We start from the raw sequence: 27431 nt of genomic DNA, 5'->3' as shown, positions 1-27431 counted from the left end.
GCAGGTCTCCAGAGTGCCTCTCCAACCTGTGAAGCCTCCTTAAATATCTATGCTCCCAAGGGATTATGGGATCCCTTGGGACTCCAGGGGATGAGCCCTCTGGTGGCTGTACAGAGTAAATACAAGTATACATATATAACAGGAAGGAGGGAAGGGAAGAAGGAAGAAAAGAAAGAGAAGAAGGGAAGGCAGGAAAGTAGGAAGAGAATGAAGGAAGGGAAGGAAGAAAGGAAGGGAAGGAATGAAGGAAGGAAAGGAGGAAAGGGAAGAAGGAAGGAAGGAAGGAATGAAGGGAAGGGAAGGAGAGGGAAGAAGGGAAGGGAAGGGAAGGAGAAGGAGAAGGAGGGAGGAAGGATGTGACAGAGTGGCTTGCTAGTTACCATTTCAGAGGGTATTATGAGTCAACCACATTTCCACCACTGTTGTAATGTAGGAGGGTTGAGTTGAGGGAGAAAGACCCTTAAAGGTGAAAGTTGTTCCATTCCCAATGTTAGCAGAAGTTCAGTCGCAGGTCAGGTATAGCACGGGTTAGATACAGGTCGGATACAGCACAGGTTAGATACAGGTTGGGGACAGCACGGGTTAGATACAGGTCGGGTACAGCACGGGTTAGATACAGGTCAGATACAGCACAGGTTAGATACAGGTCGGGTACAGCACGGGTTAGATACAGGTCAGGTACAGCACGGGTTAGATACAGGTCGGGTACAGCACGGGTTAGATACAGGTCGGGTACAGCACGGGTTAGATACAGGTCAGGTACAGCACGGGTTAGATACAGGTCAGGTACAGCACGGGTTAGATACAGGTCGGGTACAGCACGGGTTAGATACAGGTCGGGTACAGCACGGGTTAGATACAGGTCGGGTACAGCACGGGTTAGATACAGGTCGGGTACAGCACGGGTTAGATACAGGTCAGGTACAGCACGGGTTAGATACAGGTTGGGGACAGCACGGGTTAGATACAGGTCAGGTACAGCACGGGTTAGATACAGGTTGGGGACAGCACGGGTTAGATACAGGTTGGGGACAGCACGGATTAGATACAGGTTGGGGACAGCACGGGTTAGATACAGGTTGGGGACAGCACGGGTTAGATACAGGTTGGGGACAGCATGGATTAGTTACAGGTCGGGTACAGCACGGGTTAGATACAGGTTGGGGACAGCACGGATTAGATACAGACTAAAGCACAAGGCACAAAATCATCTTTGAAATTGGGAGATTTGTGGCCAATAGATAAGTCCAGTTCACTGGGGGCGGGGTGTGCTGGGGAGGGGAGGGGAGATGGTGCGTTGAAGGGGTTCACATTCAACTTATGCTCAATGTGAAATGAATCAGTGTTAGGGAGCAATTCCTAGTGAATGGTTGCTGGAGACCAATCTTAACACACTGCATCAGGGTTTACACCAATTATATACAATTTATTAGACAGTCTATAAACAGACCGGTTTTACGCAACAGTTGGAACAGTCATCACATCTCGGAGAATAAAAGGCACCTTTCATTTTTATGTTTTTTACAAGTTTCCATAAGGGTAATGTGTTCTTTTTTTAAAGATAATTATTTTGCTTTTAGAATTTATCTTTGTTCCTTAATATTACAAAGAAGAACAGGGGAGTTATCCCCGGTGTTCTGGGGCCAATATTTATCCCTCAATCAACATAACAAAAACAGATTATCCGGACATTATCACATTGCTGTTTGTGGGAGCTTGCTGTGCGCAAATTGGCTGCCGCGTTTCCCACATTACAACAGTGACTACACTTCAAAAAGTGCTTAATTGGCTGTAAAGTGTTTTGAGACATCCGGTGGTCGTGAAAGGCGCTATATAAATGCAAGTCTTTCCGTTTAATATTTTTTAAGTCATCTAATTATGGGGTGAGGTGAATGGTGTGGGTGAAGAGCGGGAAATTGGGGCGACGTGGTAGATCAGCCATTCGTTTTACACCTCTGAGACCTCAACGTTGAAAGCCCGCCCAAAATGCTGGAGTGAAAGTCTCCTCTGTCCAGTGCCTGCGAGGGCGTTGCTGGAAATGAGTTTTGGGAATCTCAATCCGGTTCCCTAGTGGACAGGCGTTCATAGCACAAGGTGAAATTGGCACCGTCACGTAGAGAGGTCGTTGGAGTGGCTGGTGTGTGAACTGGAGAAACGTAATACCTCGTCCAAAGTCGCCATTCTCCACGTGCAAACTTAGGCAGCTGATCAACCACGTGAAGCATCACAGCAGATTTGCATACTATCTCTTCGATCTCAAATTGAGCCCCTGCATCTCCTCCATTGCTAAAGTTGCCGGAAAGATGCTCACTCTTTTGCTTTGATGCTAAACACTACTTTTTTCCTCACAACTCTCAACAACTCTCTTATAAAATTCAGCTCGCCAAGACCCAAGCACTTCCCACGTTTCCTTGAAGGTACTTTTACCAGCTCTCGAATTCCTGGAGACAGTACAAGGAAAAACTCATTGCCTGGCGGGCAGTCATTTTCTCACCTCTCTCCATTGCAATCTTCCAACTTGTTATTTTATTAATAAACTACATCTATTCTTCGGAGTTTTCCTCTCTCGTTCCTGCAAATGCCCAGGAATGGTGATGGAGGAGTCTGGCTGATGGATATGATTCTCCGAGTACGATTACATCAAGCTGTTGCTTAACTTGTCTATGAGACTAGGGGGGACAAATTCGTCTGCTTAGCACCTCCTGTTAGCGCTGGTTGGTGGGGGGCGTGTGCTAACGGGGCACTAGGGGTTCAGCGACGCCCGTGAACTTCAGTGCCGGTTAGCAACCTGGCCTCTAGCTCCTCGCAGATTGTGATGTCATAGAGTGCACAGCATCCGGATATGAAATTGCCTTTCCCCCTCCATCTCCCCCACTCCCGCTGTATCGCCAGGACATCAACAACGGCAGGAAGAGGAAGCGTCATCACCTCAACTGGCCACTTGGGGAGCGCTAATTAAAGGGATTGGTTTTCAGGTAGGCCAAACTTTATTATTTGCGCCAGTCTGGTGCTCGCTGTAAGTTTTTGTTGTTTCATTTCTGCGAGATGTCCAAGCCTTCCGCTTTCTGGGAGTGTTTCGGGCTGTAATAGCAGTCGCGCAGGTCGCTTGGCAAGGCAGAACCGCCTGGAAGTAAGTTGCGGACCATCATAGGTCCTTCCCTTAAAGCAAGGGAAGCAGCCGCCTCTGAGGTCGTTTGCGCTGCGCTCTGTTGCTACTGCCCCGCTCGCGGACTTCAGCGACCCAAGACAAGTGGCTAGCGCTTGATTTAGTGCTCCACTTCCCGCTTGGAGCGCTGAAGCAGAGATTCCCAGCAGGAATCATTAACGCCTGGCACTCCTTTTTCAAAAGTTATCATCCCAGACTGGAATTTCTAACCCCAGGTCTACTCTCTCAGGTGAGCGTACAAGATCCCAAGGCACTATTTTGAAGGACAGGTGTGTTTTCTTGGGGTCAATATTTATCCCTCAACCAACATCCCCGAAAAACAGATTATCTGGTCATCATCACATTGCTGTTTGTGGGAGCTTGCTGTGCACAAATTGGCTGCCGCGTTTCCTGCATGACAACAGTGACTACACACCAAAAGTACTTTGTTTGCTGTAAAGTGCTTTCGGAAATCCGGTGGTAGTGAAAGGCGCTATATAAATGCTAGATCATTCTTTCTTTGTCTCTCAAACATGGTAAAGAATTTCACAACCAAATGATTAAATTGAAAAGGCGCTGTTATAACATGTGGCTTCTTTTTGAGAGGGAAGAGGGAGGTAGTAAGGCAGGATTTCAGAACTTCGGTGAAATTGGCCCTTTTTGCAATGCCCATTAGCACCTCCGGGGGGCGCCAACGGGGCCCGGGGGAGGGGGGAGGGGCTGCTACCGGCTCCGGGAAATTGTGGAGGCGTCGTCACGGCAGCGGCACCCCCAGCGCCCTGGTCCGCTGCACAACTGCCGATGTCAGCGCCATGCGCGACGCCCCCTTTCCGCCCCACGGGGAATATTGCCCCCTCGAGGCCGAGGTGAGCAGGTCACAAAGCGGGCCGACTTCTGCGCACGGGGCGCAAGTTAAAGGGGAACGAGCCAACGGCCCGCGATCTTTTCCATTTTGCTGACTTGGCTGCAATACTTGCTCACGGGCGCAGTCCACGCCGACATCGTGCAGCCTGGCGCTCCGCTTTCGGCTCTGGGCTGTAGACCCGGTCCCACGCTGCCCCCTGGTGGCCCAGCGGAGGCCGTGCAGAGTGCACAGTGGCCCTCCCCTTTAAGCGAAGGGGCGTTGAAGTGCATCAACGCTCCCAATCGCGGCCCGTTGGGGCGGGGGGGGGATCAGCGGCACGGTCAGGAAGTGGAGCGCGCGGGATTGCAGTAGATCAAACCAAGTAACAGTGGGTGCAAACGGAGAAACGGCTAAGGCGAGTCCAGTGGTCAGGTAGAATCTAGAAGGCCATTTTGAACCATCGCCGAAGCCCTTCAGCGATCTCCTTGATGACTGACGGCAAAATGCTTGGAAGAACTGCGACATTTGGAATAATAGAGGACCCCACAGTGCAACCTGAAGGATCAAACCTCCCTCGCAAACAGTGGACAACCATTAACCGCCTCAGGGCCGGTCTCGGTCGATGCTGCCACCTTCTCCATCGGTGGAAGATTAAAGCCTCCCCATCATGTGACTGTGGAGCTCCTAATCAGACCCTGGAGCACGTCATCGAGCACTGCCCTCAGAGGGAATTCACAGGCAGCCGACAAGATATCCACGCTGTCACACCGGAAGCTTTGGCCTGGATATCCGACTTAGATATTGACATTTGATTTGCTTTGCTACTAACACACGAAATAAGAATAATGGAGGCATTGATAAATGAGCGCTAAAATCAATGTATCTCGCTGGTCCAAGGCCCGACCTGGGAGAGAAAGCAGTGTGAAGAATAACGGCAGCAGAATCTGTCCCTCCCTGGCAGATACATCATGCAGCTCATCACTGACATCTGGTGGCAAATGTTGGTCCTTGCAGCTTAGGGAGAGGGTGACGAGAAATAAGTCACAGAACAGTTACAGCACAGGAGGCCGCCATTCGGCCCGTCGAGCCCATGCCAGCTCTCTGCAGGAGCACCTCAGCTAGTCCCACTCCCCCGCCCTTTCCCCATAGCCCTACAATTCTTTTTCCTTCAGGTACTTATCCAACTCCCTTTTAAAAACCACAATCGAGTCTGCCTCCACCACCCTCTCAGGCAGCGCATTCCAGATCCTAACCACTCGCTGCGTAAAAAGGTTTTTCCTCATGTCGGCTTTGGTTCTTCAGCCAACCACCGTAAATCTGTGTCCTCTGGTTCTCGACCCTTCCATCAATGGGAACAGTTTCTCTCTATCTATTTTGTCTAGACCCCTCATGATTTTGAACACCTCGATCAAATCTCCTCTCAACCTTCGCTGCTCCAAGGAGAACAACCCCAGCTTCTCCAGTCTATCCACGTAACTGAAGTCCCTCATCCCTGGAACCATTCTGGTAAATCTTAGCTGCACCCTCGCTAAGGTCTTCACATCCCTCCTAACGTGTGGTGCCCAGAATTGGACACAATACTCCAGTTGTGGCCGAACCGGTGTTTTATACAGGGTCATCATAACTTCCTTGCTTTTGTACTCTATGCCTCTATTTAAATCATAGAAGGAAAGCACAAACTCCTTCAAGTAAATCTATTGTGTAAATGTTTATTGTGGGGAAAATGAAATGTACATTTGGTTTACAATCTACCAGGAAAACAGGTGATAAATAAAAGCTTAATTACACAAAAAAAAGCTACGCGCGATCACAAGAAACATTACAGAAATGTAACTATTTGTTTACAGTTTCCACCTTTTTTTTTTACATTAATTACATCAGAGATAAAATAATTAGGTTTTTTCACCCTTAGAATTATTTTTTACACAGAATCGAGAAAAATACAAAGTACAAGTAGATTTTTTGTTTATCCTCAGGAATTTTTTTTTTGAAAGCAGAGAGGTATATAAAATGCTTGAGAGATATCCTGAGCACATCCACAATTCAGTTAGTGCATAAATGTTTTCAGTACAAGGCAGGTGTGTCCGAATCAGGCGGTTTAAACGGCGTTGGAAGTGCAGAGGCTGTTTACCAGCGATGGTGAATGGTCTGCATTTCCAGCTCTCTGTTGGGAAGGTCGGCTGCAGGCTGCTTTAGGAAAGTGTGGAGGGTTCAAACCCTCCAACCCGAGAGTTGGCTTCACGTGGAATGCGTACCCTTTTCTGGAGGCGTGACATCTTCTCAAATGTCTTGTAGCCCTTTAGGAATTGGGTGCTGGCCACGAGATTGTACATGAGGTGGTGAGGGACAGGGTAGAGGGGGAGGTTGCTATGCATTTACCAAAGTTACAGCACATCGAGACAAAGAGGGAGCGAGGCATTAAACACGTGTTTAAAAATTCACTCGGCAAGGTATCACCAAGTAGAATCCATTTTGTTGGACTCCACAGAAAGGCAGACGTACTGGGGAAAAAAATTAAAGCGTTTCAAAATTTGAATAAAAATCACACCTGTACATTAAATATCAGAATAAAACAGATTTTTTTGTTTAAGCACTTTGGGGCTTAATATCCCTCTGTGTGCTGTCTCTAATGCATTGGTTAATGTGTCACAATTCCTGCCTGTGGTATTGTAACAGTCACAAACTCATAAACCGTGCTAAATTAACACAGGCAGGAATTTAACATGAATGGGTTAACCAGTGTATAAATAATGGTGCGGAGATTTTCAAAGTCAGAGTAGTCAATAGGGTTCCTGCCTTTGATACGGATGAGTTCACAAATAACCAGGAGTTCTCACTCCTATAGAACACAAGTCCAAAAACATGACAGCATACAAAGGCAAAGTAACCCCCCTTTTTGTGGTTTGTCGGACAAGTGGGGAGGGGGTAATTTGAAAAGGCCCCATCTTAAAGAAAGACTGCGTCCACAGGTACCTGTTCACAAATAAAAATATTACCCGTTAACTAAATCTGCAGAGGGCGAGTTCAGTTATCCCCTTTCATTGGACACTTCAAACATCGGTTTAAAATAAGGAAAACCGGGGAAGGCTGAAACTCTGAACTAAATCAGAAAGTGCTGGAGGAGCGACGGCCAATGGCGTCTGAAACGTGAAGCCTCGTCAACAGAACTCACAACTCAGATCCGCACTTGAAATGTTAACCTGTCTTTTCTCTTTATAGATGCTCACGGGCCCAGTCATGCATTTCCAGTTCTGGAATTTAAATATTGGCAAGTGTCTGGTACAATGGTTGACACAATCCTGCCTCCTCCACACACACACACACACACACACAAACTAACAAAATCCTGTGCCCCGTGAATGCTGCAAGAGAGCACATGTCACAGGCTACTTCTCTTGGCCCCCACAATGCACCAAATCTTCCCAGTGTGTTTGAAAAATAACCCAGCGGGATTGGCCCGCACCGACTCTTGGATGCAGGTTCCTCACAACCACCGGGAGAGTGGTTTTAAATTACCTCAGATTATTCAGTAAGCACCTCCTCCCCCTCCCCCTCCCCCCGATCGGTAATCCTGATTTCGCCGAAGGAGCCTTTATTCCAGTGGCATGTGGCGTGACTTTGCTACATTTGGCACCGCTCCACCAGACAAACAGCAAATCCCCGACACCACGCTAACTCCTTCATTTCTGGCATTCCCCCCAACCCTTCCCCCAACAACCTCTCACTGGGGCAAGTCATTTGTACAAAGTTCTTGGGAGCTTAAAGTCCCAGAATGAGCTGTCTAGATAATTCACAAGACAGGCACCAGGATTGTGCTACTCGAAAATAGGGTGCTCCAATTTATTTATTAAATAATCGTAGCCTTTCTTCTAAAAGAAATAAACGCTTCTGTCTTCATTGAATGATCAGCGCTGGGGGGGCGCCAGTAATGCCACGGCTGCCCGAGGCTGGGGGAGGAGGGGAGAGAGGGCTCCTGTCTCCACATCGGCTCAGCGTGCGAGTGTGCGTACGGACGAGGGCAGGACCGGGCTGGGATGTGACGCCCTTCACGGTTGAATACACCCTCACCAAGCTGGGCTCGGACAGGAAAGCAGAAGCCCCTTGGGTGGGCAGATACCTGGCACCCATGGAACTTGTGCCCCAGCACAAGTCGTTATCTCCAGGAGGGAATGGGGGGAGGGAGGAGAAAATGTCATTAGAAATACCACATTGGAGTCTTTTATTTTTGGGAGGCGAGGAGCCTACGAGGATATGCCGTGAACAGGCTTCCCGAGAAACCTTGTTACATCCCTTATTGAAATTTCTGGAGTAGTTGGAGGGCGGGGGGGGGGTGGGGGCACATACCCGGAACTTGTGCTGCCCCAGGGAACATAAGGGCAGACTTCACAGTGCCCCAGTCCGCCATATCCATCTCCCACCCAAACCAAAGACCACTGCGAATAAGTCAAAGCTGGCACCGAAAACTTAGGGGGAAGAAAAACCACCTCTATTTAAAAAAAATCTATTTATAAAATCAATAGCAGCAGCTCTTAAGATTATTAAATCGAAACTAGACCACAGGACCTGGTAGAAGCTTGCAGCTCACGTGCAGTGGTTGTATTCTCTCTTGTACACAGATTCGGTGTTTGGTAAAATGCACCTACTTCCCCCATGGGCACAGACAGAAGTGTCCAACACAAAACTGAAATGGCACCTTACAGTAAAACTCTGCTTGAAATAATTCCCCGACATTTGTGTTTAGGCTCCATGACAAACACAGCACATGTCAAGGAACTGTGATTGTCCTCTGATCAAACCAGTAAGGAAAGCTTGTAACAGTGCACAGGTTAAAAGATAATAGTTCCTTTAAAGTGCTTTGTGGCTTCAAACCCCTTCAAGCCGGCCTCGTGTGGCCTGGGGTGGGCCATGGGATTAACCGCGGCCCTTTCGTTACTGCTCGGCCAAGGGTATTAAGGGTTTACGGAACCAAGGCGGGTCAGATGCAGAGGAGCCATGATCTAACCGAATGGCGGAACAGGCTCGAGGGGGCTGAATGGCCTGCTCCTGTCCCAAACCTAAAAGGGACCGGCAGTTGTTAAACAATCCACAAGTTAAACTTATCGAGGGCGCAACGGGAACAGGTCAGTCGGTCTCCTCCATTTGGCCATGCTTCACCTCGCTCTGTCTCAGATTTAAAGCTGGGCCTTTCCCTCAATCATTGTTATGGTACCTCCCAGTAAGACAAGAGGCATCAGGGGTGAAAGGTAAACTGGGCAGCTGTGATCCCTCTACGGTTAAACAGTGCAAACTCTCCCTTCCTACTGTGCCCCTAACAGACCCACACACTCCCCCCTCCACCCAAACGTCAACACCAACAAAGCAGAGTGTTTAAGAAACTATCCCTTGATGAGGTGTGTTCGGAGAGCCGAGTGTGCTCAGTGGTAACATGTGAATTTTTGTTTTGTTGCTAATCAAGGTGAGGGACGTTAGTGCGGGAATGGAACCCTTTCCGTTTCGGGCACCCGCTGCTCGCATCGAGGACTCGCAGGTCACGGCTAAGCGAAGCTTCTTTCTCCTTTATGTCCCAAGTTCCCCCTCCAGCACCTGCGGGATACTTCCCCGTTTCCCTAACCCCAGCTACCCTCAGCGAGTGAGGTTCCCTATTTTAGTGCCACGTCACAGGCAGTTTTGTGCGTCGGACTGGAATGAGACTGCCTGAACTCATTCCACATAGGGACCCCCCCTAATTCAGGCCCATGGAGACTTTGACCCCTTCCAGTCCAAGCTGGATTTGCACCCAGGTTCCCCGAGGTGAAAGGTCAGTGCGTTCTACACTGCATCGCCCCGCCCCACATCCCCGTCAAATCATAAGCAGGCCAGCCAAAAGATACTATCCATTTTTAAAAAAAAATTATGAGATGATCTAAACAAAGACAATTAAAATATCCCAATTAACATTCTAGTAGAATGGAAATCTAAGCAAAGGAAAACAAAGTAATCAAGTATATGCCAGCGTGCACGGACTCCACCCTTGCAGCTATACACAGTTTCTGCTTTTTTCTTTTTAAAAAACATTATACATTCAGAATTTAATTTTACACCGATATTTGACAGCATTTGTTCCCTTCAAGATTTAAATATTAACATGTTTGAAGGAAAAAAATATAAAACCTCAGACCTTTCTCTCACTCAAATGCGAGAAATGCACATGTTTTAAAAACCATCGCACTCACTGCAATTCTATTTACATTTTAGACTGATGGTGCGGAGGGGAGCGTCCATCCCACACACCGACACCAGAAGCTCTAGGTGACCTACCTAGCTGGTAAATCAATCTCTCTCGCCCTGCATTACAATAATTCCCCCTTTCCTATTTCAGACTGTGGGTTGTCCGGTCACTAGACAAACGGCGAGATCATTTTGGTGGGGTAGATTTGAAAATGCGAGGACCACTCCCCCCACCCCACCCCAAAGCCAATCGCCAAGGCTGGACTGAATGCAAGATGCGCGGGGAAGTGTTGTCACTAGCTTTTCAGGAAAGTGTACAGGTCAAATGCTCACACCGTGCTGGAACTGTGAAGAACACCCAGTGGTACAATTCCAGATGCTCCCCTTCCAGACAGGGAGAGGGCACCTTCGGTTTGAGGCACTGGTGGGGACATGGCCTGTCACGCGTGCTGGTAGTGGTTAGACAAATGCGAGGGGCTGAATTAAGAGCAACGCATTGGAGCAGTGCTCGACTCAAGTGCGATATCTCCCAAAGTATATCGTCGCTAATACAGCCAACAAGCCGAGTGACAATGGCGTGCCTTTAGAAGACAGCTCAACAATTTGTGTCTCCACACTGATTTAATCTGCATCAGTCTCCAATAACGGATGGAATTTGAAGCTTTGCCAACGATTTTGGTTAAGGTGTTCCTGGCAAAGGTAGACTTCAATTCAACTGGAATTTTTTAATCATGCCCTTTTGGTTGGCGTTTAATCAATCAATCGTTTCGTTATGCGGCGAGAGAGAGAGATCAATGTACCAACTAAATATATATATATTTATTATTTCTGCATGCATTTTCATCAATACCATCACCACAGAGCAGTGGGGGAAGGCAGTGCGGGTAAGACATTATCTGGCCACACATACTGTAGACACCCACGCAATCTACAGCAGGGTTCAAGGGAGTTCAGTCCTCTCTCCACACGCCCCCCCCCCACCCTTCCCCCACCCCACCACCTCCCCCTCCTCCCCAATCGCCACAGAGTCTCTAATGCAGGAAAGTTCAGCAGTAGAAAACCTCTTCGTTGCCCATTAGCTCAGTTGCAGGGTGCTTTGTATCTGCCGGTGTCTGATTGAGCACGGAGCTGCCCGCTGCAGGCAGGACATCTGAAGAAAGGCAGAACATAAAGAAATTTACACTTTTGGAAACTTTTTTTGAATTAATAGAAAGACTTGCATTGATACAAGTCTTTCTATTATCCTCCCACCCCCAGTTAAACAGCTTTAAAAAAAAAACAATCTCCAATATTTTTAATAACTAACAAAATGAAAAATACACGCAATTTTTTTTGAATGCCTGGGTGTTGCTCACAGCAGTGTCCTGGAGATTAGTGTTCCATTCCTGGAGACTCCAGGATGAATCCATGGAAGGATGGCAGCCAATGTTCGCCCCCCTCCCCCTCCCATAAATCCAGGCTGACACTCCCAGTGCAGTGCTGGGGGAGTGCTGCACTGTCATGATCAGCCACGATCTTATTGAATGGTGGTGCAGGCTCGAAGGACCGAATGGCCTACTCCTGCACCTATTTTCGATGTTTCTATGTCGGAGGTGCCGTCTTTTGGATGAGACATTAAACCGAGGCCCCGCCTGCTCTCTCAGGTGGAAGTAAAAGATCCCATGGCACTATTTTGAAGAAGAACAGGGGAGTTATCCCCGCTGTCCTGGCCAATATTCATCCCTCAATCAACATCACAAATAAAAACAGATTATCTGGTCATTATCACATTGCTGTTTGTTGGAACCTGCTGTGTGCAAATTGGCTGCTGCGTTTCCCACATTACAGCAGTGACTACACTCCAAAGGAGAAGTGCTTTGAGACGTCCGGTGGTCGTGAAAGGCGCTATATAAGTCCAAGACTTTGTTTAAATTTTTTTTGGGTGCGCGGTCCCGTTAACGGACTGCGCCGCCCATTCAAAATTTCCCGCACGTGTGAAACGTCCCAATGGAAAGCCAGTGATCGGTGGGCGCAGGAGCCCAGATAGTTGCGGGGCAGCCCGGCTTAGCGACAATGTTGTTGCCATTCCTCCCCCCCCCCCCCCCCCGCCTCCAACCCCTGAAGGTTAAAGATCGGAGGCCTGAAAGCCAACAACAACAACTTGTATTTATATAGCGCCTTTAAAGTAGTGAAACATCCCAAGGTGCTTCACAGGAGTATTGAGATTAAAATAACTGACACTGAGCCGCATAAGGAGAAATTAGCGTAGGTGACCAAAAGCTTGGTCAAAGAAGTAGGTTTTAAGGAGCAGCTTGAAGGAGAAAAGAGAGGTGGAGAGGTTTAGGGAGTGAGTTCCAGAGCTTGGGGCTTAGGCAACAAGGCGGCTCAGCCACCAATGGTGGAGCGATTATAATCAGGGATGCTCAAGAGGGCAGAATTGGAGGAGCGCAGACATCTCGGGGGGTTGTTGGACTGGAGGAGATTACAGAGCTAGGGAGGGGTGAGGCCATGGAGGGATTTGAAAATAAGGATGAGAATTTTAAAATCGAGGAGTTGCTTAATCGGGAGCCAATGTAGGTCAGCGAGCACAGGGGTGATGGGTGAGCGGGACTTAGTGCGAGTTAGGACATGGGCAGCCGGGTTTTGGATCACCTCTAGTTTGCTGCTCGAGTTGACAAATACTTCGGTTTTGTCTTCACAAAGGAAGACACAAATAACCTTCCGATTGTACTAGGGGACAGTAGGTCTACTGAGAAGGAGGTACTGAAGGATATCTTTATTAGGCGGGAAATTGTGTTAGGGAAATTGATGGGATTGAAGGCCGATAAATCTCCGGGTCCTGATAGTCTGCATCCCAGAGTACTTAAGGAAGTGGCCCTAGAAATAGTGGATGCATTGGTGGTCATTTTCCAACTGTCTATCGACTCTGGATCAGTTCCTATGGATTGGAGGGTAGCTAATGTAACACCACTTTTTTTTTTTAAAAAGGAGGGAGAGAGAAAACGGGTAATTATAGACCAGTTAGTCTGACATCAGTCGTGGGGAAAATGTTGGAATCAATCATTAAAGATGAAATAGCAGCGCATTTGGAAAGCAATGACAGGATCGGACCAAGTCAGCATGGATTTATGAAAGGGGAAATCATGCTTGATGAATCTTCTGGAATTTTTTTGAGGATGTAACGAGCAGAGTGGACAAGGGAGAACCAGTGGATGTGGTGTATTTGGACTTTCAGAAGGCTTTTGACAAGGTCCCACACAAGAGATTGGTGTGCAAAATCAAAGCTCATGGTATTGGGGGTAATGTACTGACGTGGATAGAGAACTGGTTGGCAGACAGGAAGCAGAGAGTCGGGATAAACGGGTCCTTTTCAGAATGGCAGGCAGTAGCTAGTGGAATACCGCAGGGCTCAGTGCTGGGACTCCAGCTCTTTACAATATACATTAACGATTTAGATGAAGGAATTGAGTGTAATATCTTCAAATTTGTGGATGACACTGAACTGGGTGGCGGTGTGAGCTGTGAGGAGGACGCTAAGAGGCTGCAGGGTGACTTGGACAGATTAGGTGAGTGGGAAAATGCATGGCAGATGCAGTATAATGTGGATAAATGTGAGATTATCCATTTTGGGGGCAAAAACATGAAGGCAGAATATCTGGATGGCTGCAGATTAGGAAAAGGGGAGGTGCAACGAGACCTGGGTGTCATGGTTCATCAATCACTGAAAGTGGGCATGCAGGTACAGCAGACGGTGAAGGCGGCAAATGGCATGTTGGCCTTCATAGTTAGGGGATTTGAGTATAGGAGCAGGGAGGTCTTACTGCAGTTGTACAGGGCCTTAGTGAGGCCTCACCTGGAATATTGTGTTCAGTTTTGGTCTCCTAATCTGAGGAAGGATGTTCTTGCTATTGAGGGAGTGCACCGAAGGTTCACCAAACTGATTCCAGGAATGGCTGGACTGTCATATGAGGAGAGACTGGATCAACTGGGCCTTTATTCACTGGAGTTTAGAAGGATGAGAGGCGATCTCATAGAAACGTATAAGATTCTGATGGGACTGGACAGGTTAGATGTGGGAAGAATGTTCCCGATGTTGGGGAAGTCCAGAACTAGGGGACATAGTCTTAGGATAAGGGGTAGGCTATTTAGGACTGAAATGAGGAGAAACTTCTTCACTCAGAGTTGTTAACCTATGGAATTCCCTGCCGCAGAGTGTTGTTGATGCCAGTTTATTGGATATATTCAAGAGGGAGTTAGATATGGCCCTTACGGCTAAGGGGATCAAGGGGTATGGAGAGAAAGCAGGAAAGGGGTACTGAGGGAATGATCAGCCATGATCTTATTGAATGGCGGTGCAGGCTCGAAGGGCTGAATGGCCTACTCCTGCACCTATTTTCTATGTTTCTATGTTTCTCTCTCAGCAATGAACAGGGTTTGAAACATAAATGGCCATAACATTACAATACATCAATGCTGTTCAACGACCAACCTAACAAAGAGTTAATGCACCATTCCTAGTTTAATTGCAAACAGTCGGCCATTACGTACCTGGATACTCGGGCGGCGCGTTCCCACACCGCTGACCTTTGCCCTTCCGGTGTTTGGACTTCTTCTCCTTTGGTTTGGCGAGCTTGAGTAACCGCGGTGGGATGGGGTTTGTCTGGTTGGTGGTGCTCCGCGGCTGATTCGTGAGGTTCTTGGCTTTGCTTTGTGTGGCGTCTGTCCAAGGGGGACTGGTGGAATTCTCAGATTCCCTCTTTGTAAGGTGCGTGTCCAAGCGTTCCTGGTTTAGTGAATTGCAACTGAGGTGTTTCGTTGAGCCGGGAGATCCCTCGGTCAAAGCGCCCGGTGTTGTTGTACTCTCGCGATCGGAAGCCTGTAATCGTGGAGAGGAAGATTTGGAAAATACAGAGCTTGAATCGAGCACAAATGCTTTTGTCCCCACCTCAGTTTATGCTCTTCCTGCCCTGAAGGTACTGACATCTTGGCGGGGTTATAGGGGGAGGCGCCTTTGCTGGGTTACTGGGCAGTGACCCCCTGGCAGAGTTAGTGACTGACCCTTTTGCTGGGTTACTGGGCAATCCTATTCCTGGGCGATGACCCCTATTTGCTGGGTTACTGGGCGATGACCCCTAGTCCTGGGTTACTGGGTGATGACCCTTATTGCTGGGTTACTGGGTGATGACCCTTATTGCTGGGTTACTGGGTGGTGACCCCTAGTCCTGGGTTACTGGGTGGCCCCATTGCTGTGTTACTGGGGGCCCCATTGCTGGGTTACTGGGCAATGACCCCTATTGCTGGGTTACTGGGCAATGACCCCTATTGCTGGGTTACTGGACAACCCTATTCCTGGGTTACTGGGCGATGACCCCCATTGCTGGGTTACTGGGCGATGACCCCCATTGCTGGGTTACTGGACAACCCTATTGCTGGGTTACTGGGTGATGACCCCCATTGCTGTGTTACTGGGCGATGACTCCTATTGCTGGGTTACTGGACAACCCTTTTCCTGGGCGATGGCCCCCATTGCTGGGTTACTGGGCGACCCTATTCCTGGGCAACCCCATTGCTGTGTTAATGGGCGATGACCCCACTGCTGTGTTAATGGGCGACTCCTATTGCTGGGTTACTGGGCGATGACCCCTATTCCTGGGTGACTCCTATTGCTGGGTTACTGGGCGATGACCCAATGCTGGGTTACTGGGCGATGACCCCTATTGCTGGGTTATTGGGCGGTGACCCCTATTGCTGGGTTACTGGGCGGCCCCATTGCTGGGTGACTGGGCGATGACCCCTATTCCTGGGTTGCCAGGCGACCCTATTCCTGGGTTATGGGCGACCCTATTCCTGGGTTACTGGGCAACCAGATTCCTGGGTTACTGGGCGATGACCCCTATTCCTGGGCAACCCCATTGCTGGGTTACAGGCTGACCCCATTGCTGGGTTACTGAGCGACCCCATTGCCCTATTGCTGGGTGATGACCCCTATTGTTGGGTTACTGGGCGATGACCCCTATTGCTGGGTTACTGCGCGATGACCCCTATTGCTGGGTTACTGCGCGATGACCACTATTCCTGGGTTACTGGGCGACCCTATTCCTGGGTTACTGGGCGATGACCCCTATTCCTGGGCTATTGGGCGATGACCCCATTGCTGGGTTACTGGGCGATGATGCCATTGCTGGGTTACTGGGCGATGACGTCATTGCTGGGTTACTGGGCGATGACCCCTATTGCTAAGTTACTGGACGACCCTATTCCTGGGTTACTGTGCGATGACCCCATTGCTGGGTTACTGGGCGATGACCCCATTGCTGGGTTACTGGGCGATGACCCCCATCGCTTGGTTACTGGGCGATGACCCCCATCGCTTGGTTACTGGGCGATGACCCCAATTGCTGGGTTGTTGGGCGGTGACCCCCACTGCTGGGTTACTGAGCGATGACCCCTATTCCTGGGTGACCCCTATTGCTGGGTTACTGAGCGACCCTATTCCTGGGTGGCCCTCTTTCTGGGTTACTGGGCGATGACCCCTGTTGCTGGGTTACTGGGCGATGACCCCTGTTGCTGGGTTACTGGGCGATGACCCCTGTTGCTGGGTTACTGGGCGATGACCCTTATTCCTGGGTTACTGGGCGACCCTATTCCTGGGTTACTGGGCGATGACCCCATTGCTGGGTTACTGGTCGATGACCCCATTGCTGGGTTACTGGGCGATGTCTCCTATTGCTGGGTTACTGCGCGACCCCATTGCTGTGTTTCTGGGCGACGACCCCTTTTGCTGGGTTACTGGGTGATGACCCCTATTCCTGGGTTACTGGGCGATGACCCCTATTCCTGGGTTACTGGGCGACCACCCCTATTCCTGGGTGATGACCCCTATTGCTGGGTTACTGGGCGACCCTCTTCCTGGGTTACTGGGCAACCCCATTGCTGGGTTACTGGGCGATGACCCCTATTGCTGGGTTACTGGGCGATGACCCCTATTGCTGGGTTACTGGGCGATGACCCCTATTTTGCTGGGTTACTGGGCGATGACCCCTATTGCTGGGTCACTGGGCGATGACCCCTATTGCTGGGTCACTGGGCGATGACCCCTATTGCTGGGTCACTGGGCGACCCTTTGCTGGGTTACTGGGCGATGACCCCTATTGTTGGGCGATGACCCCTATTGCTGGGTTACTGGGCGATGACCCCTATTGCTGGGCTACTGGGCGATGACCCCTATTGTTGGGCGATGACCCCTATTGCTGGGTTACTGGGCGATGACTCCTATTGCTGGGTTACTGGGCGATGACCCCTATTCCTGTGTGACCCCTATTGCTAGGTTACTGGGCGACCCTATTCCTGGGTTATGGGCGATGACCCCCACTGCTGGGTTTACTGGCCGGTGACCCCATTGCTGGAATACTGGGCGACCCTATTCCTGGGTTACTGGGTGATGACCCCTTTGCCGGCTGCCTTCCTCACCCAAGTGTCTTTTCTTCATCTACGATGTTTATACAGCGAGTATCCACTGTGAAATTGTTCTCAACCAACACCCTCAGATGTGAGCCTTGCAGTGGGAGTTAAAGGAACAGGAGTAGTCCATTCAGCCCCTCGAGCCTGTTCCGCCATTCAATTAGATCATGGCCGATCTGTATGTTAGCCGTGCCTTTGTTACCTCTAGACTTGACTATTCCAACACACTCCTGGCTGGCCTCCCACATTCTACCCTACGTAAACTTGAGGTCATTCAAAACTCGGCAGCCCGTGTCCTAACCAACGAGCTGGGTGTCGTCAGTATATGTATGGTGACTGGCCCCAGGACGGGATAATGTGTCAGGGTGAGAATGACTACAAGGAGCACAGCCCCACAACTGAACACAAAACATGCAGGGTGTGGTCTACGCTGGAAAGCTGTGTGGCTTTAGAATAAGGGGGCGCCCATTTAAAACGGAAATGAGGAGAAATTTCTTCTCTCAGAGTGCCGAGAGTCTTTGAAATTCTCTGCCCAGAGTGCTGTGATTTTTGAGAGATAAGGGAGTCGAGGGTTATGGGGAGCGGGCAGGGAAGTGGAGTTGAGGCTGAGATCAGATCAGCTATGATCTTATTGAATGGCGAAGCAGGCTCGTGGCGCCAAATGGCCGACTCCTGCCCCTATTTCTTATGTTCTTACATATAGCTTGTTAAACTCTGGCGGGTACAATCGCGCACATTTAGGGGGTTCTTAAACCGTGGCTTTTGTCAATCCTCGCCCAAATTCAATGGACTCAGCTAAGTGGGGTGTATCCCATAGCAGGAAAGAGTGTGTACGTTGCATCCAGTGGTGCGGATTTCAGTAGGTGGGTTTGGAATCTTTTAAGATGGTGATGGACTTCGACAGGTCTCAAACAGCCAACTAACAAAAGGGAACCTTTCTGGGACTGCGCTGTTGCCTGTACCTGTGAACTGAGGGAGTCCGAGTGCGAGAGGCTGTCCTGTCTTTGGTGAGTTAGCTGCTCTTCCTTCCTCTTTAGCTGCTCCTTCTCCTTCTCCAGCTGCTTCTGTGCGGCCCGCAGCCTCTCCAGGTCCTGCTGGTATTCCTCCTTCCGCAACTGCAGCTCCTCTCGCTGCTTCTCCACCTCTCGCCGCAGGCCCGCCGTCTCGTCCTCGTGCTGGGCCGCGCTGGCCTCCCGCTCGTCCAGCTCCCGCTCCTTGCTCTCCCACTCCTTCTCCCACTTCCGCTTCTCCTCCAGGTGCTGAACCTGCTGCCGCCTGAGGTTGGCCAGCTCCTGCCGGTGCTTCTCCAGGCTGCGCTGCTTCTCCTGCTCGATCAGCGAGTTGGGTCGCAGGGACGAGCGCGTCAGTCGCTCGCTCCTCTCGTTCAACGCCTGCTTCTGGTCCTCGATGAAGGAATCCTGTTGCACCACCACAGCCTGCCGGGACACACACACACACACACACACACACAAGGAAAGCGATTAGTAAGTGCAACAAGCCTCGGAAAGAGTTTTTGGGGGGGCGGGGGGCGGGGGTACCTGGGCCATAGAACTGTATCACAGCAGGGAGTGAGCACCTTCAGGATGGGGAGGAGGAATTGACAACAACGTTTGCACATTTTTGGTGGATTTTGTAGGCAAATGCTGCACAGTTGGGACTAAACTTGACCCAGGGACACTTTTCTAAAGAGCACCAGCCAGTTCAGTCTTTGACAGTTACGTTGTGGAGGCCCTGACCTGTGAGAGACCATCAGCGGCAGGTCGGGGCCATAAAAGGTGCGGCGAGCGGTGGCCATGGGCAGCGAGGCGGTGTACCACGGCAAGGTACAGCGCGAGCTGGTGCAGGAGGGCGACGGCAGCGAGGAGTGACGTCATCAAAGTCCAGGTCGGTGATTGGAGCGCGGGCAGGTACAGCAGGAGCGGCGAGGTCGGGGCGAAGGAGCGGCGAGAGATTGTAGTGGGACGTGATCGGGGCAAAGGTGAGGTGTGAGTTCGGGGCCCAGGAGAGGCAAGGGCCTAGGGGCAGCACGGGCCAGCCCACACTGCGATATGTGTGCGCACCAAGTCCGTGCAGCAGAGCTGGTATCCAGTCGTCTTGGGTAATCCTTGCCACTGGACCAAGGCCTAGCTCTGTCAAGCCCGTGTGGTGGCTGGTGTGCAACGGCCACCCCACGTTAAAAAAATCCACGCACAGGCATCTTCCACCCTTCAGGATGCAGTTCATGACCTGGAATATCAGGTCATTCACTGAAACACCTGTGAACTTATCCCTTTTTGGCGCGGGAGCAAATCATCCTCGATATGAGGGACTGCCTATGATGATGATGAAAACAATTCAATAGTAACGAGGTGCAGCCTGGAACATTCAGTTTATCGGCACCTCATACAGAAGCTGATAGAAGAGTTCCACTGGCCACCTCTTGATTTAGCGCAAATTCTCTCCGACTCTTCTACACCTTGCGGATCTCCTGCACTCTAGGACTACTGGGCTTCTCAAAAAATGGATCTGAAATAGATTTTGCCTCTACAGCAGTTGTATTATAAAGTGCCAGCCCCAATCCCAAGATACATTAATTACATATAAGATTCTGAGCGGCCTCGACAAGGTAGATGCAGAGAGGATGTTACCCCTCGTGGGGGAATCTAGAATTAGGGGCCATAGTTTTACAATAAGGATTTAAAAACGGAAATGAGGATGAATTTCTTTTCTCAGAGGATCGTGAATCTGTAGAATTCGCCGCCCCAGAGAGCTGTGGAGGTTGGGTCATTGAATGCATTTAAGGTGGAAATAGTTTTGAACGATAAGGGTGTCAAGGGTTATGGGGAGCGGGCGGGGAAGTAGAGTTCAGGCCAGGATCAGAGCAGCCATGATCTTATTAAATGGCGGAGCAGGCTCGAGGGGCCGAATGGCCTACTCCTGCTCCTATTTCTTATGTTATGCATAAGAATTGAGCTTACTACTGCTGAACAGTTGAGGGCGCTGTTGGAACACGAAACAGATTTCTTGACTGAGTGAAGCTTGGCCTCATCATCCTCCGATTACCACTCACTTCCTCTGAAGAAACGCCTCAATTGGCTGCTGGGGAATGGGTAACTCACTCCTCATTCTTTCCAACCAGGTTTCCCGGTTCAATTCCAGTCCGAAGATGGGGTGCTACAGTTGGCCTATGGGCCAAGGAGGGGCTAGGGAAGGCCAATCAGCAAGTGTCCCTGCTCCCGATTTGCAAAGGTGGACCATTGGATGAAGACTGGAACTGTGCCGGGAACGATGGCGATCTCGGCTCACACACAAGGATTGGCCGTGATGGCACCTGTGCAACTCTTATCCCAGCCAAAAGATTGGATCGGCTGGGGTTGTTTTCTTTGGAGCAGAGGAGGCTGAGGGGAGACCTTACTGAGGTGTATAAAATTATGAGGGCCCTAGATCGAGTGGATAGGAAGGAGCTATTTCCCTTAGCAGAGGGGTCAACGACCAGGGGGCATATTAGATCAGCTATGATCTTATTGAATGGCAGAGCAGGCTCGAGGGGTGGTGAACCTGTGGAATTCTCTACCACAGAAGGCTGTGGAGGCCAAGTCACTGAATATATTTAAGAGGGTGATAGATAGATTTCTAGAAACAAAAGGCATCAAGGGGTATGGGGAAAAAGCGGGAATATGATGTTGAGATAGAGGATCAGCCATGATCATATTGAATGGCGGTGCAGACTCAAAGGGCCAAATGGCCGACTACTGTTCCTATTTTCTATGTTTCTATGTAGGTTGAGAGGGGATTTGAGGGGACATTTTTTCACCCACAGGGTGGTGGGGGTCTGGAACTCACTGCCTGAAAGGGTGGTAGAGGCAGAAACCCTCATATTATTTAAAAAGTACTTGGATATGCACTTGAAGTGCTGTAACTCACAAGGCTACAAGGCCAAGAGCTGGAAAGTGGGATTAGGCTGGGTAACTCTGTCAGTTGGCGCGGACACGATGGGCCTAAATGTGCTGTAAATTTCTATGATTCTATGATCTGAAAAGGATGAGAGAAAATCGGTCTGGATGCTTTAGTGGTCAAGCTCTGGGACTTCCATTCTCAGAAGGAAGACTGTGTGATGGTCTGAGCCATTTTGTGACACCCCAGAGACACCGTACTGTGTTTTACCGTTTCCCGCCACAGGGTGGGGCCCTTCGAATTCAGGAGACAGTGACGAAGTAGCGTTAACAGATAGACATTTTGCTGCGAAAGTTTATCTTCTTGTTAGTTAGGAATTAGACCCCTGTTAATGTGACCCCTCCACAACCACAGCTAGGTAAGCAATTTCTCTTTATTGCTGCTTTATCGGATTGTTCATGGATTATTGTATTGTTCCTGACAGTGTATACGGCCACTGCTTCAGGGAGCAGCGCGAGCTGGTGCAGGAGGGCGACGGCAGCGAAGAGTGACGTCATCAGGTCCAGGTCGGTGATTGGAGCGTGGGCAGGTACAGCAGGAGCGACGAGGTCGGGGCGAAGGAGCAGCGAGAGACTGTAGAGGGACGTGATCAGGGCCCAGGGGCAGCACGGGCCAACCCACACTGTGATATGTGTGCGTACTCGGTCCACGCAGCAGAGCAGGTCTCCAGTTGTCTTGGATAACCCTTGCCACTGGATCAAGACCTAGCTCTGACAAGTCTGTGTGGTGGCTGGTGTGCAACGGGCACCGCACGTAAAAAAAATCCACGCACGGGCATCTTTCCACCCCTGAGGATGTAGTTCAGGTCCTTCATTGAAACACCTGTGAACTCATCCTTTTTTGGTGTGGATGCAAGTCATCCTCGGTTCAAGGGACCGCCTATGATGATGATGACTGAAATCTAGTGTTGTTCGTTGTTTTATATTCTTACAGTTCACCGCGCTTAATAAAGGATTTGGAATCCGACGCCCTGATCTTGGCCATATTTCTTGGTGTTGTGGTTGACAGTAATCTGGTGAAGTTAAGAGTTACTGCCTACCTGAAGCTACATTCTTACAGAAGCTAGTACAAAGACAATTAAGGGGCAAATGCGCATCCCAAGGTAGAGTGGGTCTCGCCCATGTTTCTCGGTCAGTTCTGACAGCTTAGGAAACCATGACTGGTGGGATAAAGTGCTGTGGACGTACCTGTAACCCAAGCAGCAACTGCTGTAGACTCAGTACCCTCTGAAGCACGTGCTGAAACGTAAACAAACCGTGTAAGGAAAAGCAGCATCAAGGACCTGTGAAGCCAACGTTCCTCCTTTGTGTGTTAACACTGAACCCAGAGAGAATCCAACATCACTGGGAGCGAATGGTTACAAAATACAGTGTGGAACACAGCTCCTCTTCCCATCACACTTATACATCTAAAAAGTCTTGCTTTAAAGTCATGTCGTAGTTCCTAAAAGTTAGGCAATGCAATTAAGCAAAAAAAAAACTCGAATCTTAGCTACCGTGAGGTACCCAAACGGCCTTTTATGCAAGTTGAGGTCAGGTGTTAGATTAATTACCACGCCTTGAACTTTCTCCTCCACTCAAACCAAAATAAAAGCTGCCCTAACCCTTTCTGTCAGATTAATACAAGTTGTTTACAAATCTTCAAAGGCAGCTTTAAAATAAAACGTCCTCAAACCCACTACTCATTAACTTCATTTTACACGGGGTGTCATCGGGGTATTCACACCCACAATTCCCACGGAGTGGGTCTTGTGTAGCCACTGGTGCCCCGATCGAAGCCCTCTGGATTTGCCAAGGCCGTTTCTAGGAGGCCCTGGCAAAAAGCCGGCCTTCCTGCAGCCTGGCGGCAGGTATTGGGTGGGTCCCAGTCGGGAGTGCAAGACCCGCTCTGGGGGAGACGCACACCTCACTTACACCAAGGTGAAAACACTTCTATCAAATGCTGGGGTATACACATCAGGAAAGGATGAACAGGCTGGGTCTCTTTGCTCTTGGGGGAAAAAAAAAGTCTGAGGGGTGACCTAATCGAGGTCTTTAAAATGATGAAAGGTTTTGATCGAGTGGATACAGACAGAGTGTTTCCACTTGTGGGGAAGAGCATAACTAGAGGCCATCAATATAAGATAGTCACCAAGAAATCCAATCGGGAATTCAGGAGAAACTTCTTTACCCAGGGAGTGGTGAGAATGTGGAACTCGCTGCCACAGGGAGTGGTTGAAGCGAATAGTATCGATGCATTTAAGGGGAGGCTGGACAAGTACATGAGGGAGAAGGGAATAGAGGGTTATGCTGATAGATTTAGATGAGGAAAGACGGGAGGAGGCTCGAGTGGAGCTTAAACGCCGGCATGGACTGGTTGGGCCGAATGGCCTGTTTCTGTGCCGTATATCCGGTGCAAAAGCAATCAATGCTGGCAGCACCATAAATCAACGTGGTTTAATTTTTTTTTAAATCTCACAGGGTTCCCTTTGTGATCTCTGGTATCCTGGGAATGGATGTTGGGTAAGGACAGGTTGGACTGGATAACAAGCACAGTCTAGGCTGACAAGTGGAGATGGCCACTTGGGGGAGATACTGAAGGGTAGTCGGTACCCGTGGAACCCGAACATCAACCGCTTTAGAGGAGGGGTGGGGGCTGGGTGAGGGGGGGGCGGAGGGGGAAGGCATAATATTTTTGAATTATGCATACGATGAGTTATTACTTGGCTTTCTGGTTTGGGTATTGTGACATTGTCACACTGCGCAACCCTCAGTTGAAGACATTTATCATTTTCAGTTTTTGCCCAGATATACCTGTCGAGTTGTACAGAAAAATCAGCCTTACCTCATTCTTTCTAATCGGCAACAGCAAATTGCTAGTCAGTCCCTATTCAAAGAAAAAGGGAAAATATTGATTTGAAACATACCACCAGGTTATCTTTGGTAAACTTCAAAATAAAAACGATCAGAACTCTCTGCCACAACCTGTATTCCCAACCCCTATAATTCAGTGTGTAAACGCACCTCTGGATCTTTGGCACTAAGCCCAGGCCAGATGCAGGTTTGAGGGTCACGCCTATGAGCCTCTAAACCCTCAATCAACATAACAAAAAAACAAATGATCTGCTCAGTATCACTTTGGTGTTTCTGGGAGCTTGCTGTGCGCAAGTTGACTGCTGCATTTCCCACATTACAACACTGACTACACTTCAAAAGTACTTCACTGGCTGTAAAGCACTTTGAGACGTCCAGTGGTCGTGAAAGGCACTATATAAATGCAAGTCTTTCTTTTCTTTTCTCAATGCCACTGGGCTGAGGAAAGCAGCAATAGAAACATCGACACTAAAGCATTCAGGAAACGCTGCGGTATTTCCGATTAAGAAATCTCGGTCGTTTTATCCCCTCCCCAATTTTATAATGTTAAATAAAAAGGTGGAAAGGATTGAGGTTTGTAGTTCACGGACATCTCCCTGCTGCACCCAAGGTACAGTTACAGAACTTAGCCACCAGAGGGCACACTAACCACACGAGTTAGAATTACACAGGAGAGTACAACGATCCCACGACAGTGACGTGTGTCAGGTCGGGAGTTGCCAACTCTCCAGGATTGCCCTGGAGTGTCCAGGAATCGAAGATTAATCCCCAGGACACCGCTGCGAGCAAAATCCCCAGGAGGAAAACAAACCCGAGTCTTCTTTTTCATTTTCTACGAACATTTTTATTTATTAGTTATATAAATGTTAAGAGATGGCGGTGAAAGGCGGTTTGACTGGGCGGAGTGGCCAGAGGCAAGAGGCCATGTCCTGAAACCTCCAGCGTCGATACGTCTGTTGTCGGTGGCGTTGGTTGAGGAAGGGAGGAGAACTCCACAATGTATTTTGCTAAAGTGCAACCCAAATGATGTTTCAGCGGGGATCATTTACCTTTTTCAAAACGCTGTCTGACTCGGTTCTGCGAAGGTCTTGCCCATCTTCTACCTCATCTTTTTCTCCATCTACGAGGAAAGGTGCTGCAGTTTAGCTCAGCAGAGAACTTGTTCACAGAACAATCCACGTGATAAGAGTGGAGTACTGTGTCCGATTCTGGGCACCGCACTTTAGGAAGGGTGTGACGGCCTGCCAGAGGGGGCAGAGAAGATTTACGAGGATGGTTCCAGGGATGAGGGACTTCGGTTACGTGGAGAGACTGGAGAAGCTGGGGCTGTTCTCCTCGGAGCAGAGAAGGTTGAGAGGAGATTTGATAAGAGGTGTTCAAAATCATGAGGGGTCTGGACAGAGGGAAACTGTTCCCATTGGCAGAAGTGTCGAGAGCCAGAGGACACAGAGTTAAGGTGATTGGCAGAGGAACCAAAGGCGAATTGAGGAAAAAATGTTTTTTTTACGCAGCGAGTGGTTAGGATTTGGAATGCACTGCCCGAGAGGGGAGTGGAGGCAGATTCAATCGAGGCTTTCAAAAGGAAATTGGCTAAGTACCTGAAGGGAAAAATTTTGCAGGGCTGCAGGGAAAGGGCAGGGGAGTGGGACTGGCTGAAGTGCTCTTGCAGAGAGCCGGCACGGGCTCGACGGGCCGAATGGCTTCCTTCTGTGCTGTGACCATTCTATGATTCTATGGGAGACAGGCAGCAAAGGGAAGGAGCTTGGGAAGAGAATCCCAGAGTGCAGGAAGCCTCTGCCACCAGTGGCGGAGCGGAGAGAATGAGGCGCACTGTCGGTGGAACAGTGGAGGGTGCGAGCGGGATGTAGGGTGTGAGATTATAGAGGTAGGCGGAGAAAGGCGAAGGAGGGATTTGAAGATGTGAATGAGGATTCATGCAGGCAGTGTATCTGGCTTTCTCTAATTGTGAACAAGTATTGCATTCTAATAAAATGTAGGACCAAAACATTAATATAACAAGAAATGTAGTACACAAAACATCACTAATTTAGAAAAAGTGTGCGTGATACAACAGCCAGAAAGGAACATTCAATCTCTGCGTGCCCGGAGACGTACACCCTGCACCCAAGTCCACAATATGACTGATTTCCCCCCCGTCGATTTTCCCCGAGTGAAGGAGCGGACTTGTGCCACGGTACAGTTCTACATCCCCCTCTGATGCTCTGTTTCCCCCCCCCGCCCCCTGCTGTAGTGTTAATTCTTTATGTGAGAGCAGAGGCGGGTGAGAACTGGCGGGCTATTCGACTATGAAGGGCAGCACAGCCACGCCGGACGCTGCTCCCGCCCATGAGTCATACGCATGCGTATTCCAGCGATGACCACTGGGTAATGACCAGGAACTCTGGCTGTTTTTCTTCTTCTTCTCTCGCCCCTAACCAATGTGACATTGCCAACTGCTGTCCTGGTCCAGACCAGGCCTATTGCACGGATCTGGAGGCGAGGTTTCCATTTAGCGCGACCATCTTTCGATGGAAGGTACAAGGCTTGTTTTTTAAAAAAAGGCACAGACCCCTCGATCCACACCGACTTACTTTTCGTGGCACTCATCTGATGGCTGTCGAAGCCGCCAAAGGTCTCGGCCCTCCTGGGTAAGGAGATGTGGCCCGTGACTCCCTCCGTCTCCGCGAGGCCGGCTGCCTGCTGTCCGATCGCCCCGCCGAAGCTCAGAGAGAGCAAGTTCTGCAGGGTCTCCACTGGAGAAAAGGAGAGTTCAGTAAATAGGCGGGAGGAACTTAGAGCAAACCCAGAAAATTGGAGCACAATATCGAGTCAGTGCCGTCACTAGGGGCACGGTAGGGGTATGGTTATGTTACTGGACTAATGATCTGGAGACGTGAGTTCAAATCCCACCATGGCAGCTGGGGAATTTAAAATTCAGTTAATTAAATAAATCTGGAATTAAAAAGCCAGTATCAGTAATGGTGACCATGAAACTACCGGATTGGTGTAA

General features: G+C 49.5%; 1 protein-coding gene across 4 annotated transcripts in view; it reads right to left on the bottom strand.

The window, feature by feature from the left end:
- Window positions 1–11208: 11208 nt before the first annotated feature.
- Window positions 11209–27431, bottom strand: part of akap13 (A-kinase anchoring protein 13) — a 185968-nt gene continuing 169745 nt past the window's right edge. For all 4 annotated transcript variants that reach the window (XM_070858491.1, XM_070858494.1, XM_070858492.1 and 1 more), the window contains 7 exons: window positions 27013–27174; window positions 25471–25541; window positions 24393–24434; window positions 22757–22807; window positions 18599–19072; window positions 14724–15051; window positions 11209–11346 (listed from right to left, as the gene is read on the bottom strand). In XM_070858491.1, coding sequence (XP_070714592.1) covers window positions 11243–11346; window positions 14724–15051; window positions 18599–19072; window positions 22757–22807; window positions 24393–24434; window positions 25471–25541; window positions 27013–27174 — 1232 coding nt within the window. In that variant the 3' untranslated portion in view covers window positions 11209–11242. The remainder of the gene's footprint in view (window positions 11347–14723; window positions 15052–18598; window positions 19073–22756; window positions 22808–24392; window positions 24435–25470; window positions 25542–27012; window positions 27175–27431) is intronic.

This window comes from Pristiophorus japonicus, chromosome 17 (genome assembly GCF_044704955.1).
Source record: "Pristiophorus japonicus isolate sPriJap1 chromosome 17, sPriJap1.hap1, whole genome shotgun sequence".
Lineage (NCBI taxonomy): Eukaryota > Metazoa > Chordata > Chondrichthyes > Pristiophoridae > Pristiophorus > Pristiophorus japonicus.
This window is presented reverse-complemented; position numbering and strand designations above follow the sequence as displayed.